This window comes from Colobus angolensis, unplaced genomic scaffold (genome assembly GCF_000951035.1).
Source record: "Colobus angolensis palliatus isolate OR3802 unplaced genomic scaffold, Cang.pa_1.0 Scaffold90, whole genome shotgun sequence".
In the NCBI taxonomy this organism is placed as follows: domain Eukaryota; kingdom Metazoa; phylum Chordata; class Mammalia; order Primates; family Cercopithecidae; genus Colobus; species Colobus angolensis.
In genome coordinates, this window is record NW_012122932.1 from 1,801,522 (window position 1) to 1,820,503 (window position 18,982).

Sequence of the window (18,982 nt, forward strand, 5' to 3'; positions counted from 1 at the left end):
AATATGTATTATTATTCTACATATATAAAGTAAAACTGAAAGAACTCAGGAGGATATAGACAAATCTATTGGGAAAACAAGCAGACAAAAATATCAGTAAGAATTGAGACAATTTTAAACAAGATTATTAACAAACTTCAATCAAACTGCAACTGCTAATTACAGAGTATGCCTCCTTTTCATGTAAACATTTCTAAAATTGACTATATGCTGAGGTCATAAAGCAAATCTCAAAAAATTTTGAAGGAATGAAATATACAAAGTACATTCTCTGACTGCAGTAGAATCAAGGTAGAAATTGATACCAGAGAGATAACTAAAAAATCTCTAAATGTTTTGAAAGTAAGCCATATACTTTTGGTGACCCATATGTCAAAGGAAACATTACATGACATTAGAAAAATTTTTGAATGAAATAACAATATACTAAATGAAAGCAAGTCTTAGAGGGTCAATTACAGCCTAAAATGCATGTATTTGAAAAAAAGGAAAGGCTGAAAATAACTTTTATGTGAATAACTCTATTAAAAACAAAAATGTAAGCCATAGAACAAGATATTTTAAATGCAAATGTACCACAAATGATGATTAAAAAAATCCTAATAGTAACTAAAACAGTAAAGGCAGCATAACAGAAAATGGGCAAAAGGCTAAGGGCAAATTGTATATGAAAGGCTAGTAAAAATTTGAAAAGTTACCCTACCTTCTTAATAATGAGGAAAATTAAAACCATAATATAAGGTATAAGAGTATGCCCTACATCCACCAACATGACTAACAATTATCTTTGTATGTTGGCAAAGATATGGAGAAACTACCACTTTCATTCATTATTGGTGGGAGTTGTGACAACTTACTGTTTGGTAGTAACTATTGATGCTGACTACATCCATACTCTAACATCCAGTAATTCTACTCCTCTGTATATTCCACCAGAAATGGGCCTATTTTTTCACAAACAACATGTAGAAGCACTATTCTTCTCAAAACAGCTCAGAAGTTTTAAGAAACAACATACATGTCCATTAACAATAACAGGGATAAGTATATTGTGATATATTATTTGAATGCTATAGAGAAATGAAAATGAATTCTCCATGCAACACAATGGATAAATCTCACAAACAAAGCTGAGTAAAAGAAGCAGAAGAAGTCAGACAAAAAGGAGAAAAGATTGTATGATTTCATTTACAAAAAATTTTAAATGGTGATAGACATCTACGGTGATGGAAGTCAGAGTAGTGGTAAGTTTAATAGGATGCTGATTGGGAGGGGTCACAAGAAGCGGGGGTGTGAGATGCTGGTATTCTTCCATTTATTCATCTGGATGGTGGTTTTTTGAGTGTGCCACTTTGTGAATATCTATTGAATGGTATCTTTACTATTTGAACACTTTACTATGGTACATACCTATAACATAGTATGTAATTCTGTAACATAATGCTTAACAACAACAATAAAAATTTTTAGTATATCTCACCAGTTCATTTCGTTCATCTCCAAGCAAGGTATTCCTGTCTTCTAATTTTCTTATAGTGGCATTCAATTCAGCTATTCTCTTTTGATTTCTTCGCAAATCCTACAAAGAAAAATTAAAATGGGATTTCTTCAACAACACTTTTCACAAAGTTTGGGAATATCACTTATTATTCATAAAAGTAATAGGCTCAGTTCTCTTATCTGGCTCCCGAAGACAAAATAAAATCTTCTCTTATCCAAAGAGTAAATATTTACCCTTTTATAACTCTCAATATTCACCACTTGGGTTGACTACTACGCTAGGTTGTAATTGCAAATGAATTCCATGTGGCAGATACTCCCTGGAGCCAGGACTCAGGGCAGGGAGAGTATAGAGGGTTGGATCAACTTATCAGAGCTGTGTCCTATGAGACCAAGGTCATGCTGTGATTACATAAGGTTCAAAGGGCATCCCTTGTGTCATAGCCACACATTGCTTCCCACAGCTTAGATAGCTGTCTTGCTATTACCATTAGCCACAGAGGGGAGAGATTAGGAGGTAGGGATGAATATTGTCAATTTCTTCATACTCCTGAAGAAAAAGGTCAAAGTGAGAAAATGGTATATTACCTTCATGTATAAAGGGCAATAGTTTATAGGATAGACCTCGCTAGTATATTCTGCCCAATGCAACTGGCTTCTCCACTGGCAGAATGGCTATGAATTACCTTACACAGGGCACTCGTGACTTAATTTCATGTTTTAGAATTATATAGGACTCTTATTATCATATGCTAACAATTATATGATCATCTTACATTTTGATGATGTGTACTGTTGACAAAGTAGTTTCGAACACATTATATTCCTACATTCATAATACCCTAAAGGATTCAGCAGAACAGGTAAGATTCAGGTAGGTAATAACTCCTTTAAGGTCTTGTGGCTAATGTCAAAAGATCATTAACTAATATGTATTAAATGCTATGTGCCAGACACCATGCTCAACATTTCACATATTATCTCTTCTAATCTTTAGACCAGCCTTATGAGGTACTACGATAGCTTCTATTTTACAGATGAGGAAACTGAATGGTGAAGTGGTTTGCCTAAGGACACACAGTAAATGGCAGATTTGGGATTTGAACCAAAGAGTCTGACTCTAGAGCCCATTGTCTTGACAATTATTCTATATTGTGGGTACCTGTTAGCGTCAGAACTAAAACTTACAGAAACTGCTAAATCCTACATAAGTACTCTTTCCACCATTTACTAAGATTATATACATATATATGTGTATATATATATATACTTATTCTGAATATCAATTCATAAATTATTCATTACTTAGTTCTAAGTAGTACCTCTGTTCTTAAATAATACATTTCCATCATTATAGCAGCTAAATAATTGGAAAGGTATAAGAGTTATAGCCAACTGCATATAAGCCCATTTCTATTGCTGCACTTCTGAAAATAATTTCTCATATAAAATGATGAAAACCCATGGAAATAAGTGGTAAGTTCTATCAGACAATAGGTCTTCAGATGAAGATTATAAATGGTTTTGTCTTTTATGCAGTTATACATTTTGACCCCTGTAAATGACAATCATCTTTATCAATTTCCAACCCAATTGTTCACAAAAGGGAAAATTACCAGTGTAGGCAAGAGGCAAAATATTTTCATCTAATTTATGTTTCTCATAATAGACTTAAGTTTGGATAGGTATTCCCTGGCTAGAAAAATTCTAGGAAGGATTTAAAGAAATCTGTCTCATGTGATCTGCTAATGTACCGCAGACCACTTAGTCGTCTATGAGTTTAGAAAACCCTGTTCCCAAGATACTAGCTGATTTTATAATAGGAGGTAGATTGATTTCTTTGTAGTAAATAAGAGAAGAGCTTAAGTAAAAGGTAAAACTTGGGAGCTAAATAAAAGATGACTTTTTTGTTCTTAACTTCAAGTAGAAAGGACTTACAGGACTGCTGCAGTGTTCGGAACCATCACCTGCCCTTCCTGGAATTTCTCGTTTTGGGCTGCTCATGTTGCACTCAGCCTCCTTGACCAGAAACAGTTGTTCGTCCAAAGCCTCCTTCTGAAGTTGGAGTTTCTGTACATAGCCTGTCTGGGTCTCCAGTTCCTTTTCCAGGGAAAAGATGATCCTGTCCTTGGCTTTTATTTCATCCATCTGAATTAAATGAGACCCAGGACATTTTATTTAACAATGCTGTAAAGAAATACATTTTTACAATGGTATGAGTTTAACTTTTTTCATCTGATTGATACAGAAAAAAATCATGGATATGACAAGTGTATTGGTTTCATGAGTAAGATGAGGCAACACTGTGTAGTGAAGAAGTATCCTGGGTTAACCAGGTGTCAAGGAGAGTAACTTTTTTCTCTCTAGTAAATCCTGTGAAGATGTTTTGATTAAATATATTCTTTGAAATAGTCTGGGTTAATTAGATATGCAAAGGAAAGTCTAACTTTAAAATGGCCATTAATTTTAATAAAGATGAACACTAAATATTCCATATAACGTTTCCTAGGACATTTTTTGACGTCACTTCTTCTTTAGGCAAATGGGTATTCAAATTCAATCAAAATAGCTGTTGCTGCTGTTAATAGCTTGTCATTTGTAACTGAAGAAACTTCAGACTTCCCAGTGGCCTAGTCATTTTCCAAGACTAACATGCTTGCATTCAGTTGATGGATTTGGAGGGAGGTCCTTCCACGGTTCATGTGTTGTATCTCTTTATATTCTCACTTGTATTTCAGAGCAGCCAGTTCTTAGCAACCATTTTACCATTACTACGAGAAAATCATGGTTGGGATTAACAGGAATAGAAAATATCTGGCAATATTAACCACTATTTTCCCTCCCACAGGTGTGGGATATATTTATTGATCCCAATATGAATTTCTGCTAAGCCTGGGCATGGCCTCAGAAGGATTTCTCTACTAAAGGCTATAGGCATTCAATACCAATTGATTTGAGTTCTCTTGGAATGAAACCTTTTTGCCATCCTAGGATGAGAGCTAATGAAGTGAATGTCTATAAACAATTTTTAAAGAGAGCATAGCCATTGGGTGAAACCTTTCTTCTCATTTCACTATATTCTATGTGTACATTCAAAATGGAGATAAGGAAAAGACATTTAATACAGACAACATTATGCTGTTTTGCTTTTTCTGAAAGTGTCTCCTTAAGCAAAACAAATAATTTTGTATAAATTTTTCTTTGCTGTGTGCTCTTAGGCCACAAAATATATTTGTAATAGAAATGGTGTTACAGTCACGTATTTTCCACATTTAAATATCTGTGAGCTATTGCCTTCGAGTCACATGCTTAAATTTTAGGTCAATTTTGAAAGAACTTTGGGCTAAATTCTGCATGATACTGTAATATCATCTGATAACTGGGTAAGAATTCAACTGGGAATAATAGCATTGTTATTATTGTTAACTGGGAATAATAGCATTGTCTTTGGTTTCTGTCTCCTTGTAGAAGACTTGAGACCAGTGTTTTTCTTAACTGAGAAGCGTGTTCATTTGTCAGACTTGTCATCTGGAGCATTACTTTTATTTGCAGGTTAACATAGCTCTAGTTACTTTTTATGAGTTAACATAGCTCTAGTTGATTTTTATGTACTCACCTTGCTAAACTTGTTGAGAAATCATTCCATTACTGCCCACATTCAGCCTCATCATCACCATCATCATAGCTGAAATTTATTGATCTTTCACTGTATTCAGGGTACTATACTCAGAGCTTAATATACCTTATTTTATAACAATCCTATTCAGTAGGTTCAGTCGTCATCATTTTACAGGTGATGAGTGAGGACCTGAAAGCTTAAAACCTTGGTCATAGTGATATGGCTAGTAAGTTGTGAAGCCTTACTTTTAATGGAATCATCTAACCATAGAGCCCATTCTGTTAGGTACTATGCTGTACTGGCTTTAAGATTATTCATATACTTTAAGCATTCCCCAAAGTGGTTTCCTGTGGGATATATATTAATTAGTATTGAGAAAGCTTTATTGCATAGTGGTTATGAGCATGGACTCTGATCTCAAAATACTGAAAGTCAACCAAAGCCCAACTTAGATGGGAAAGGGAATACACCAGAATTCTCTGTGGAAATATTCTAGACAGGACAACTGCCATTTCTCTCCCTTCCAGTTCCAAAAATGGAGCACGGGGTAGAGGTACTCACAGAGCAAAAAGAGGGAAAAATGAAGATGAGTATATCTGTGTTATCGAAAAGGTTTCCTATGTTATTCTGTGTTCATGCAGTTTGTGAACTACTCATCAGGTGGCTCAAATTTTACTTTTTTTAATTTTAATTTTACTTTAAGTTCTGGGATACATGTGCAGAATGTACAGGCTTGTTACATAGGTATACATGTGCCATCGTGACTTGCTGTACCTATCAACCGGTCCTCTAGGTTTTAAGCCCCGCATACATTAGGTATTTGTCCTAATACTCGCCCTCCCCTTCCCCCCACCACCTGACAGGCCCCTGTGTGTGTTGTTCCCCTCCCCGTGTCCATGGGTTCCAACTGTTCAACTCCCACTTATAAGCGAGAAGATGCAGTATTTGGTTTTCCGTTCCTGTGTTAGTTTGCTGAGGATGATGGCTTCCAGCTTCATTCATGTCCCTGCAAAGGACATGAACTCATTCTTTTTTTTATGGCTACATAGTATTCCATGGTATATATGTACCACATTTTCTTTATTCAGTCTATATCACTGATGGGCATTTGGGTTGGTTCCATGTCTTTGCTATTGTAAATAATGCTGCAATAAACATACGTATACATGTGTCTTTTAGTAGAATGATTTATATTCCTTTGGACGTATACCCAGTAATGGGATTGCTGGGTCAAAAGGTATTTCTGATTGTAGATCCCCGAGGAATCAGCACCCTGTCCTCAACAATGGTTGAACCAATCTACATTCCCATCAACAGAGCAAAAAGTGTTCCTCTTTCTCCACAGCCTCACCAGAATCTACTGTTTCTTGACTTTTTAATAATCTGCCATTCTGACTGGTGTTGGATGGTATCTAATTGTGGTTTTGATTTGCATTTCTCAAATAATCAGAGATGATGAGCTTTTTATTTGTTTGTTTCTTGGCTACATAAATGTCTTATTTTGAGAAGTGTCTGTTCATACACTTTGCCCACTTTTTGGTGGGGTTGTTTGCTTTTTCTTGTAAATTTGTTTAAGTTCCTTACAGATTCTGGATATTAGACCTTTGTCAGAAGGGTAGATTGCAAAATGTTCTCCCATTCTATAGATTGTCTGTTCACTCTGATGCGAGTCTCTTTTGCTGTGCAGAAGCTCTTTAGTTTAAATAGATCCTATTTGTCAATTTTGCCAATTGTTGCAATTACTTTTGGTGTTTTCATCATGAAGTCTTTGCCCATGCCTATGTCCTGAATGGTACTGCCTAGGTTTACTTTTAAGGTTTGTATGGTTTGGGGTTTTACATTTAAGTCTTTACGCCATCTTGAGTTGATTTTTGTATAAGGTGTAATGAAGGGGTCCAGTTTCAGTTTTCTGCATATATCTAGCCAGTTTTCCCAGCACCATGTATTAAGTAGGGAATCCTTTCCTCACTGCTTGTTTTTGTCAGGTTTGTCGAAGATCAGGTGGTTGTAGATGTGTGGTGTTATTTCTGAGGCCTCTCTTCTGTTCCATTGGTCTATATATCTGTTTTGGTACCAGTACTATCTTATTTTAGTTACTGTAGCCTTGTAGTAGAGTTTGAAGTCAGGTAGTGTGATGCCTCCAGCTCTGTTCTTTTTACTTATGATTGTCTTGGCTATACAGGCTCTTTTTGGTTCCATATGGAATTTAAAGTCTTTTTTTTTTTTTTTTAATTCTGTGAAGAGTGTCAATGGTAGTTTGATGGGAATAGTGTTGATCTATACATTACTTTGGGCACTATGGACATTTTCATGATGATGATTCTTCCTATCCATGAGGATGGAATGTTTTTCCGCTTGTTTGTGTCCTCTCTTATTTCCTTGAGCAATGGTTTGTGGTTCTCCTTGAAGAGGTCCTTCATGTCCCTTGTAAGCTGTATTCCTAGGTATTTTATTCTCTTTGTAGCAACTGTGAATGGGAGTTTATTCAGGATTCGGCTCTTTGCTTGTCTATTGTTGGTGTATAGGAATGTTTGTGATTTTTGCACATTGATTTTTGTATCCTGAGACTTTGCTGAAGTTGCTTATCAGCTTAAGGAGTTTTGGGCTGAGATGATGGGGATTTCTAAATATAGAATCACATCATCTGCAAACAGAGATAATTTGACTTCTTCTCTTCCTATTTGAATACGCTTGATTTCTTTCTCTTGCCCGATTACCCTGGTCAGAGCTTCCAATACTATGTTGACTAGGAGTGATGAGATAGGGTATCCTTGTCTTGTGCTGGTTTTCAAAGGGAATGTTTCCAGCTTTTGTCCATTCAGTATGATATTGGCTATGGATTTGTCATAAATAGCTCTTATTATTTTGAGGTTTGTTCCATCAGTATCTAGTTTATTGAGAATTTTTAACATGAAGGGATGTCAAATTTTATTGAAGGCCTTTTCTGCATCTATTGAGATAATCATGTAGTTTTAGTCAGTGGTTTACATTTATTGGATGGATTACATTTATTGTTTTGCATATGTTGAACCAGCCTTGCATCCCAGGGATGAAGCTGACTTGATCATGGTGGATAAGCTTTTTGATGTGCTGCTGGATTTGGTTTGTCAGTATTTTACTGAGAATTTTCACATCGATGTTCATCAGGGATATTGACCTGAAATTTTCTTTATTTGTTGTCTCTGCTAGGTTTTGGTATCAGGATGATGCTGACCCCATAAAATGAGTTAGGGAGGAGTCCCTCCTTTTAAATTGTTTGGAATAGTTTCAGAAGGAATGGTACCAGCTCTTCCTTGTACCTCTGGTAGAATTCGGCTATGAATCTGTCTGGTCCTGGGCTTTTTTGGTTGGTAGGCTATTAATTACTGCCTCTATTTCAGAACTTGTTATTGGTCTATCCAGGGATTCGACTTCTTCCTGGTTTAGTCTTGGGAGGGTGTATGTGTCCAGGAATTTATCCATTTCTTCTAGATTTTCTAGTTTATTTGTGTAGAGGCGTTCATAGTATTCTCTGATGGTAGTTTGTACTTCTATGGGGTTAGCGGTGATAACTCCTTTATAATTTTTTATTGTGTCTATTTGGCATGCTCTTTTCTTCTTTATTAGTCTAGTTAGTGGTCTGTTTTGTTAATTTTTTCAAAAAACCAGCTCCTGGATTCATTGATTTTTTCCAAGGGTTTTTTTTGTGTCTTTATCTCCTTCAGTTCTGCTCTGATCTTAGTTATTTCTTGTCTTCTGCTAGCTTTTGTACTTGTTTGCCCTTTCTTCTCTAGTTCTTTTAATTGTGATGTTAGGGTGTTGATTTTAGATCCTTCCATCTTTCTGATGTGGGCATTTAGTGCTACAAATTTCCTTCTAAACACTGCTTTAGTTGTGCCCCAGAGATTATGGTACATTGTCTGTTTGTTCTCATTGTTTTCAAAGAACTTCTTGATTTCTGCCTTAATTTTGTTATTTACCCAGTAGTCATTAAGGGGCAGGTTGTTTGATTTCCATGTAGTTGTGTGGATTTTAATGTTTCTTAATCCTGAATTCTAATTTGTTTGCCTTGTGTCTGAGAGACTGTGTGTTGTGATTTCAGTTCTTTTGCATTTGCCGAGGAGTGTTTTACTTCCAATTATGTGGTTGACTTTAGAATAAGTGCCGCATGAGAAGAATGTGTACTATGTTGAATGTTGACCTGGAATAGAGAGTTCTGTTATACTAGGCACACTTGATCCAGAGCTGAGTTCAAAGTCCTGAACACTCTTGTTATTTTTCTATCTCATTGATCTGTCTAATATGGACAGTGGGGTGTTAAAGTCTCCCATTATTATTGTGTAGGAGTCTAAGTCTCTTTGTAGATCTCCTCTTTGTAGATCTCTAAGAACTTGTTTTATGAATCTGGGTGCTCCTGTATTAGGTGCATATATATTTAGGTTAGTTAGCTCTTGTTGAATTGATCCTTTTACCATTATGTAATGCCCTTCTTTGTCTTTTTGATCTTTGTTGGTTTAAAGTCTGTTTTATCACAGGCTAGGACTGCAACCCCTGTTTTGTTTTGTTTTTTTTTTTTGCTTCCCATTTGCTTGGTAAATTTTCCTCCATCCTTTTATTTTAAGCTTACATGTGTCTTTGCATGTGAGATGGGTCTCCTAAACACAGCACGCCGATGGGTCTTGAATTTTTATCCGATTTGCCAGCCCATGTCTTTTAATTGGGGCATTTAGCCCATTTACATTTAAGGTTAATATTGTTATGTGTGAATTTGATCCTGTCATTATGATGCTAGCTGGTTATTTTGCACACTAGTTGATGTAGTTTCTTCATAGTGTCATATTTTGGTGTGTTTTTGCAGTGGCAAGTACTGTTTTTTTCTTTCCACATTTAGTGCCTCCTTCAGGAGCTCTTGCAAAGCTGGCCTGGTGGTGATAAAATATTTGCTTGTCTGGAAATGATTTCATTTCTCCTTCACTTATGAAGCTTAGTTTGGCTGGATATGAAATTCTGGGTTGAAAATTATTTTCTTTAAGAATGTTGACTATTGGCCCCTACTCTCTTCTGGCTTGTAGTGTTTCTGCTGAGAGATCTGCTGGTAGTCTGATGGGCTTCCTTTGTAGGTGACCTGGCCTTTCCCCTTGGCTGCCCTTAACATTGTTTCTTTCATTTTAACCTTGGAGACTCTAATGATTATGTGTCTTGGGGTTGATCTTCTCATGGAGGATCTTAGTGGTGTTCTCTGTATTTCCTGAATTTGAATGTTGGCCTGTCTTGCTAGGTTGGAGAAGTTCTCCTGGATAATATCCTCAAGTGTGTTTTCCAACTTGGTTCCATTCTCCCCATCTCTTTCAGATACTGCAGTCAATTGTGGGTTCAGTCTTTTAACACAGTCCCATATTTCTTAGAGGCTTTGTTCATTCCTTTTTTTTTTTTTCTCTAATCTTGTCTGCATACCTTATTTCAGCAGATGGTTTTCAAACTCTGACATTCTTTCTTCTGCCTGGTCAATTTGGCTATCCATACTTGTGTATGCTTCACGAAGTTCTTGTGCTGTGTTCTTCACCTCCATCAGGTCATTTATATTTCTCTCTAAACTGGTTATTCTAGTTAGCAGTTCCTGTAACCTTTTATCAAGGTTCTTAGCTTCCTTACATTGGGTTAGAACATGCTCCTTTAGCTCACAGGTTTTGTTATTTACTGACCTTCTGAAATTTACTTCTGTCAACTTGTCCATCTCATCCTCCATCCAGTTCTGTGCCTTTGCTGGACAGTTGTTGTGATCATTTGGAGGAGAAGAGGCATTCTGGCTTTTGGAATTTTCAGTGTTTTTGCACTGTTTTTTTTCTCATCTTTGTGGATTTCTCTACCTTTGATCTTTGAGGCTGATGACATTTGGATAGGGTTTTTGTGGGAGGGTCTTTTTGTTGATGTTGTTGTTGCTTTTTTAGTTTTGTTTGTGTTATTTGTTTTTCTTCAAACAGGCCTTTCTTCTGCAGGTCTGCTGGAGTTTGCTGGAGGTCCACTCCAGACCCTTACTGCCTAGGTGCCACCAGTGGAGAGACTGCAGAACAGCAAAGATTGCTGCCTGCTCCTTCCTCTGGAAGCTTCATCTTAGAGGGGGACTGGCCTGATGCCAGCCAGAGCTCTCCTGTATGAGGTGTCTGTAGGCCCCTGCTGGGAGGTCTCTCCCAGTCAGGAGGCACAGGGGTCAGGAACCCACTTGAGGAGGCAGTCTGTCCCTTAGCAGAGCTGGTGCACTGTGCTGGGAGAATCTCCCTTGTCAGGATCAGCCACTCTCTTCAGAGCCGGCAGGCAGGAAATATTAAATCTTCTGAAGCTGCTACCACAGCCGCCATTCCCCTCAAGTGCTGTGTTCCAGGGAGATGACAGTCCTGTCTGTAAGCCCCTGAATGGAGCTGCTGGATTTCCTGCAGACAGACCTTGCCTACTGGGGAGGACTCTAGAGAAGCAGTCTGGCCACAGCCGCTCTGGTGAATTCCACCCAGTCCAAAAAGACTCTCAGTCTCGTTAGCACTGTCAGGGGAAAACTGCCAACTAAAGCCACAGTAATGATGGTCACTCCTCCCCTGACCAAACTCGATCATCCCAGGCCGACTCTAGACTGCTGTGCTGGCAGCGAGAACTTCAAGCCAGTGGTTCTTAGCTTCCAGGTTCCATGGGAGCATGGGAGTGGGACTGGGACCCGCTGTGTGAGACTGCTTGGCTCCCTGGCCTCAGCCCCCTTTCCAGGAGATTGGACGGTGGTCCTGACTCATTGGAGTTCCAGGCGCCGCTGGAGTATGAAAAAAAGAAAATCCTGCTGCTCAGTGCCTGCTCAAACAGCTGCCCAGATTTATGCTTGAAGCCCAGGGCCCTGGTGGTGTAGGCTCATGAGGGAATGTGCTGATCCGTGGATTTCAAATATCCATGGGAAAAGCGTAGTACCTTGGGCAGGTAGCACAGTCTCTCACTGCTTCCCTTTGCTGGGGGAAGGAGGTCCCCTGGCTGCATGCACTTCCCACATGAAGCAACGCCCCACCCTGCTTCTGCTTGTTCTCTGTGGGTGGCACCCACTGCCAAACCTGTCCCAGTGAGATGAACTGGGTACCTCGATTGGAAAAACAGAAATAACCTGCCTTCTGTGTTGGTCTCACTGGGAGCTGCAGACCTGAGCTGTTTCTGTTCGGCCATCTTGGCCTCTTCCCTTCACGTTGCTATTAAGAGGGATTTCATGCCTACTTCAGCAATATGCCGGTGAAATGCAGTCGTGGAAAAAGTTAGCAGATAAAGTGGATATACTTATACATTTTATATTGAAAACTGTCAACAAATGGAAATACTTAATGCAAAGCTGCCTTTTCATTGGATACTTACCTGCCAACTCCAGAGTTTGAAGTCCTGATTCTTTCTTCATCAGCCACTGTGGTTTCAAAAACCAAAGGCAGGGCAGAGACCAATATTTCTGCACTGTGGTTGGTCTTTATTGTGAAACAGTGCAATAGAATGAGTTGACATAAAGAATTCAGAAAATGTGGCAAAGGCAATATTTTATGGTTACACTGTATTGCAGTACAAAGAAAATTAAACATTAACTTTTAAAAATGCTCTGTGGTAACCACTTTGAAATTAAAATCAGAAGCCTAGAGATATCACCCAAGGAACATAATTAGAATTCTCAGAAAGTAATTGCTTAGAACTGGAAGACAAAAAAGTAAAAGTGTAGTTTTTCCTTAAAAAAAAACCTTACTTCCAGAGAAACATAAAGTACATTCTAACAGGTGAGAGTTGATGTGATAACATTAAAGTAAGATGTAACAGATGCTAAACATCTGAATGCAGATGAACATAAATTTTTTTGGTCTAAAATAATTAAACAAGGTCAACCTAGGACATTTAATTTTCATGTGATAATTATATTTGTATTATAGTTAAGCATAGTGAGAGGCCTATCTGGTTTTTGGTCAAACATGTTAGAAGGAAAGACCAACTCTGCAGGGGCTGAGGTAAGTCTTGGAAACTATAAAGAGCAAACAACCTACCTAGGGATGACAATTTAAAAATTATAATGGCTCCTGTTTTAAATGACTCCTGTATACTTTGGGAAAAATATCTATGTTTAAAATGACTCGGAATTTTATAGTTTTGTATCTTTTTCTGGTCACGGTTTTTGGAAAAAAAAGACTCAAGATGTTCTCAGTAGCTGCCGTTTTCAGACATCATGAAAGTCATAGAAACTTGTCCTACCCTCTATAAAAACAAACAAAGAAACAATAAAACTCTGTAAAGGAAAAGCCCACAAAAACATGCTGACTTTAGAAGAATCCATGATTTATAATATTTTTATAAATATCTAAGAAAACAGGAGTCCTTTCCATACATATGGTCCTTGGAGATACTTTCTGTATATACGGTCCTTGGAGAATCCAGTTTTTATGAGAAAGGTGATTTCCAAAATCTCTTACACTTTACAATATCAATTTTGGCCGGAGCATATCTCTCTATTGATCTACCTACCTCCATACTGAGCTATCTTGGATAGAGCACTGGACAAAAGGTAGGCACTGTTTACAATCCACTGACAAGAAAACACACGAAGAAGCAAATCCCACAGCACTCTGAAACCTGGAAGAGATGGGTTCTACATGGGTCTGATGGGATTACTGTACTAACCAGCCTCCGAATATCCCGCTCCGACTCCCACTTGATCTTCGAGATGGCTTCTTGGTGGGACTGATGCTCACTCCGAAGGTCCCCAGCCTTGATTTTATCTGCTTGGATCATATTGCTCAGAGCCTCGTCCACCTGCTTCTTGGCCGTTTTCAGGTCCGCAATTTCCTGTAAGAGCTTAAGACGCTCTGCATCAAACAGTTTCCGGGCCTCCTCCCGGGCCTCAATGGTGAGCGCTGTCCTTACTTTGTCACTGCTGCCATCACGGAGAGCACAGAGAGCAGACTTGAGCCTCTGGATCTCTCCATCACGCACCTTCACCGTCCTTGACATCTCCTGCTCATGCTGCTTGATAAGGTTCTCCCTCACAGCCTGCAGCTCCTTCATCTTCTCCTCATGGAGCTTGGCTTTGAGTTCTGTCACCAGCACCGTGTGCTTGCGCTGCTCCAGCTCACGAATCCTCTTCGCTTCTTGAGTCTTCTCTCTTTCAAGCTTTGATACCTAAAAACAGAGAGGCAAAAGGATGAAGAGAAATGAGCCTCAAAGGACAGGTGTGCTCCTAGGCAGGATTTGCAGCTCAGGCCGCTGTGATCTCTTAATTCCTCATCTCTTTTCCAATTCCAAGCCCTCTGAGAAAAACGAACTACAGGCCTTGAAGCTGGGAATACAGTGTGTAAAAGGCAGAATTACCTGAGGATATTTAAATTACTTTGTTCACATGAATATTTGATGTTCTGGGGCCTTACTATGCAACGTGTGGTCTGCAGACAAGCAGCCTTGGTATCACCCGGAAAGCATGCTAGAAGCACAGAATCCCTGGCTTAGCCCCAGATCTATGACTCAGAATGCACATTTTAACAAATGCCCATGCGATTTGGATACACATTAATATTAGGAAGTATCGCAGTCATGGTTTTCCCCTTTATGGGGAAGATTGCAATACAGATCGCCTGGAGAACTTATAGACTACACAACCCTAGCTAGATCCAAACTGATAAATGTGTGTCTTAGAATAGCTCACAGTTTGATATTGTGATCAGCCTAATAAATTAGTGCCTGAAGTGATATTATTGAGCATCCCCCTCCCTCTTTTTTTTTTTGAAGGGATGCTGCTGTTGCTAAGGAGGTGAAAAATGAAGACAGTTGATAATAGCCTCAACCTTACCTTTGTTAGTATGGCAGGTTAGTTTCATCCCCAAATTTTACACACACACACACACATACACACACACACACAAACACCACCAACAACAACAAAACTGCAGATCATTGGGTCCTCTCTCTGATGAAGGACTTTAGTGACCATTGTTATTTCTGAATGCGCCATGAATGTCTCTTTGAGTCCCTTTTCACTCTCACTCCTCCTCCTCCCTTCCTGCCCCCGCAAGCCAACACTCCAAGTAGTTTGGTAAAATATTTCGAATGAGCTTTTTACCTCTCAGGAATTCCGGTTTAAAACTATTCCATGGTTTGCTAAATTTACGGTGATAATATAGGCCTCCTTGTAGATTAGCAATGGCACTGCCTATTGATCTAATCTGGATATGAGTCTCTGATTCAGTAGATCAGGTGGCGCCCAGACATTTGTGTCTTGAAAAAGCCTCTTCGTGATCCTGTTCTGCTGTCCTCCCTCACTTCATCTCTGCTGCTTCTCTCTGTCTCTGTCTCCTCTCTCTGTCATACACACAACCCCCGCATGCACACACACACATACACAGAGTAATCTAGAAAAAGGGGGCCAGGCGCAGTGACTCACATCTGTAATCCCAGCACTTTGGGAGGCTGAAGCAAGTGGATCACCTGAGGTCAGGAGTTCGAGACTAGCTTGGCCAACATAGTGAAACTCCGTCTCCACTAAAAATACAAAAACTGGCTGGGCATGGTGGCAGGCACCTGTAGTCCCAGATACTTGGGAAGGTTGAGGCAGAAGAGTCGCTTGAACCCAGGAGGCGGAGGTTACAGTAAGCCAAGGTTGCACCCCTGCACTCCAGCCTGGGAGACAGAGTGAGATTCCGTCTCAAATAAATAAATAAATAAATAAATAAATAAATAAATAAATAAATAAATAAATAAAAGTTAAAAAAAAAAAGAGAAAGGGAAGAAAACTGGGGAGTCCCAGGAGTAATAGCTAGTTGAGTGATATTGAGTCTCCACCATTTGTAAAATTGGAGGGTTTTACAAAATAATAGTTAAGAATCTCTCCAGCTTAAAAATCTTAAGATTGAGACTCCATATTGTAACCATTATAATATAAAGTGTTTGTGATGGTTAATACTGAGTGTCAACTTGATTGGATTGAAAGATGAAAAGTATTGTTTCTGAGTGTGTTTGTGAGGATGTTGCTAAAGGAGATTAATGTTTAAGTCAGTGGACTGGGAAAGGCAGACCCACCATCAGTCTGGGTGGGCACATTCTAATCAGCTGCCAGTGCAGCCAGAACAAAGGCAGGGAGAAGAAGGTGAAAAGACTAGACTGGCTTAGCCTCTCAGCCTACATCTTTCTCCTGTCCTGGATGCTTCCTGCCCTTGAATATCGAACTCCAAGTTCTTCACCTTTGGGACTCGAACTAGCTTCCTTGCTCCACAGCTTGCAGATGGCCTATTGTGGGACCTTATGATCGTGTAAGTCAATACTCGTTAATAAACCTCCCTTTATATATATACATCTATCCTATTAGATCTGTCCCTCTAGAGAACCCTGACTAATATACAGTGTCTGAGATTTTACTCACTTTAATAGTTTACCTACCTTTAACTAGAACAGTATTTTCTAAGTTTGCATAGTATTTTATGAACAGTTTATTTTTAAAGGCACAGCAATTATTCCCATGATGGTTATTCTAAAAGAGGTTGGGGCACAAGGGGACTTGGTGAAATAAGCAGCCAGGCATCCTCAAACAACCATCCTCTGATCTCACCTCCAGCTTACACCTATAGTCCCTTCGTGGAGGCCTCTTCTCTCTTAGGCTCTAGACCTGTGCTGTCCTATGTGGCGCCCACTAGTTACCATACTGCAAATTTGAACTGAGATTTTCTCTCCATATAAAATATACTCTGGATTTCAAAGACTTAGTGTGAGGTAAAGAATGTAAAATATCTCACTTATCACTTTTATATTGATTACACATTGAAACTATAATGTTTCGGATAAATTATACTAAATGATATTACAACAGATTCTGTTTCTTTTTACTGTTTAAAATTGCAGCTAACAAGAAATTTTAAAATCAGAGATACGGCTTGCATTTGTGGTTCACATTATATTTTTCTTGGACAGTGTTGCTCTGGAGTTCTTAGACATTCATTTGGTGAACCTAGCTTTCCCCATGCTACTGGTGATATTCTCTTAGTAAAGCTCAGTTCTTGTCTTACTTATGTGTCTGCTCAAAACCACCCAGGCTCTTTTATGTTGTGGAATAAAATCTAACAGCTCAGCTTCACCTTTCAGGCTCCCAGGAAGGTTTGGTTGGATTTCCAGCTCCTACTTCTCCCTCTCTGTCTCCTCACCTGTCCCATGCTCTAGGTAGGAGAGGGGTTATACTATTTTCTGCATATGCCCTGCCTCTTGTTCTCATATGCTGACAGTTTCTTCTTCCTGACTTATGCTTCCATCAGCTCCTTTTGGGATCCTCACATTTCTCATGGCCTGGCTAGATGTCATCCTCTCCTGTCATGCCACCCTACTCACCCAGGATAAAGCTCATTTCTCCTACTTTTGTCTTCTCCGTATATTTTTGAAACACCTCCTTACTAGTGGTTTTCAGTTTTCTTTGCATTTGTTTTGCCCACTTGTCTGTCCTCATCACCTCCTCTTCTACCCCTACCCGAGACTGTTAACTTTTAGAAGGTTGCCAGTGAGCCATCCTCATCTTTGTGTACCCAGTGGCTCCCAGAACAAAATATAAGAAACCAGGTGGCATGTGTGGAATTAAAGGATGTATGCCATTATATCTCTCTGGCTAGGCCCCTAGCCAGAGGCAAGAATAATATTTTCTGTCATACAGTTTAGAGAATACAGACTTGCAGGGTTACCAGATCAGCCCCTCCTCAACCCCTTTCCAGTATAAAATGACAACAAAACAAAACCCTGACATATAAGAATATTCACTTCTCTCTGCTAGGTGCTTCTCTTGGTGCTTCAATAAGGACAATCTAGGTCTTACTCTGCATCTTTCTAGAGTGGAAGTGGGCATCTTCTAGATTGGGGTGGGCAAAGTACCGCCCAAGAGTCAAATCCGTCCTGCTCCTGTTTTTATAAATAAAGTTTATTGGGACACAGTCATGCCATTCATTTACATATTGCTTAAGGTTGCTTTCATGCTACAATAGAGTTGAGTAGTTTCACAGAGACCGTCTAGCCCATAAAGCCTAAAATATTCACTATCTTACCCTTCACAGAAAGAATTTGCTGATTCTTATTCTAGATGATGCATTTTTTTGAAAGGAAAAACCTGATTTTCTACTGATTTAGAAACTATGATAATTTGCCTTTCATAGAAGACCTTGGGAAAGTTACTTTAGCTCAAGTGATAGGAATTTAGTCATCTTCAATTTCTGCAGGATGCATTTACACTAGGCATCTGCAACCGCATCATGACTGCAACAGCTGGTGGTTAACAAGGGAAACTTTTAGCCATTCTTCTGAGAACAGTGAAAAACTGTAGTAAAAATGGACAAAGGGTAAGAAATCCTGGGTTTGTATTCCTGTTTCACCATTTGCTATCACTAAGAAAGTTGCTTTATCCTTCTGAGGATTTTTGATTACACTTAAAAATGTCTGTAACCGGGTTACTTTTAGGGTTAAACTAGATAGTATATGGAAAAGTATCTTGAACTATAAAGTACTATGAAGTGTAAGGTAATATTATTACTGGATATAGTAGGAGATACTCCTTGATCTAAAATTATTTATGTCAAATTTTCTGGAGGCATCATATTGTATCTTCCTGTAATTCTGTCATTTACCCAAAATTATTAACTCAAAGCTTTTGCATGAGGACTGAAGGGGAGATGAAGAAAATTGTTTTTAAAAAAGTAAAAATACGGCTGGGCGCGGTGGCTCAAGCCTGTAATCCCAGCACTTTGGGAGGCCGAGACGGGCGAATCATGAGGTCAGGAGATGGAGACCATCCTGGCTAACATGGTGAAACCCCGTCTCTACTAAAAAATACAAAAAAACTAGCCAGGCGAGGTGGCGGGCGCCTGTAGTCCCAGCTAC

General features: G+C 39.0%; 1 protein-coding gene across 4 annotated transcripts in view; it reads right to left on the minus strand.

Moving 5' to 3' along the window:
- JAKMIP2 (janus kinase and microtubule interacting protein 2) overlaps positions 1-18,982 on the minus strand; it is a 195,731-nt gene that overhangs the window by 59,146 nt on the left and 117,603 nt on the right. For all 4 annotated transcript variants that reach the window (XM_011931503.1, XM_011931502.1, XM_011931501.1 and 1 more), the window contains 3 exons: positions 13,769-14,266; positions 3,439-3,648; positions 1,481-1,579 (listed from right to left, as the gene is read on the minus strand). In XM_011931503.1, the coding sequence (XP_011786893.1) occupies positions 1,481-1,579; positions 3,439-3,648; positions 13,769-14,266 (807 nt within the window). The remainder of the gene's footprint in view (positions 1-1,480; positions 1,580-3,438; positions 3,649-13,768; positions 14,267-18,982) is intronic.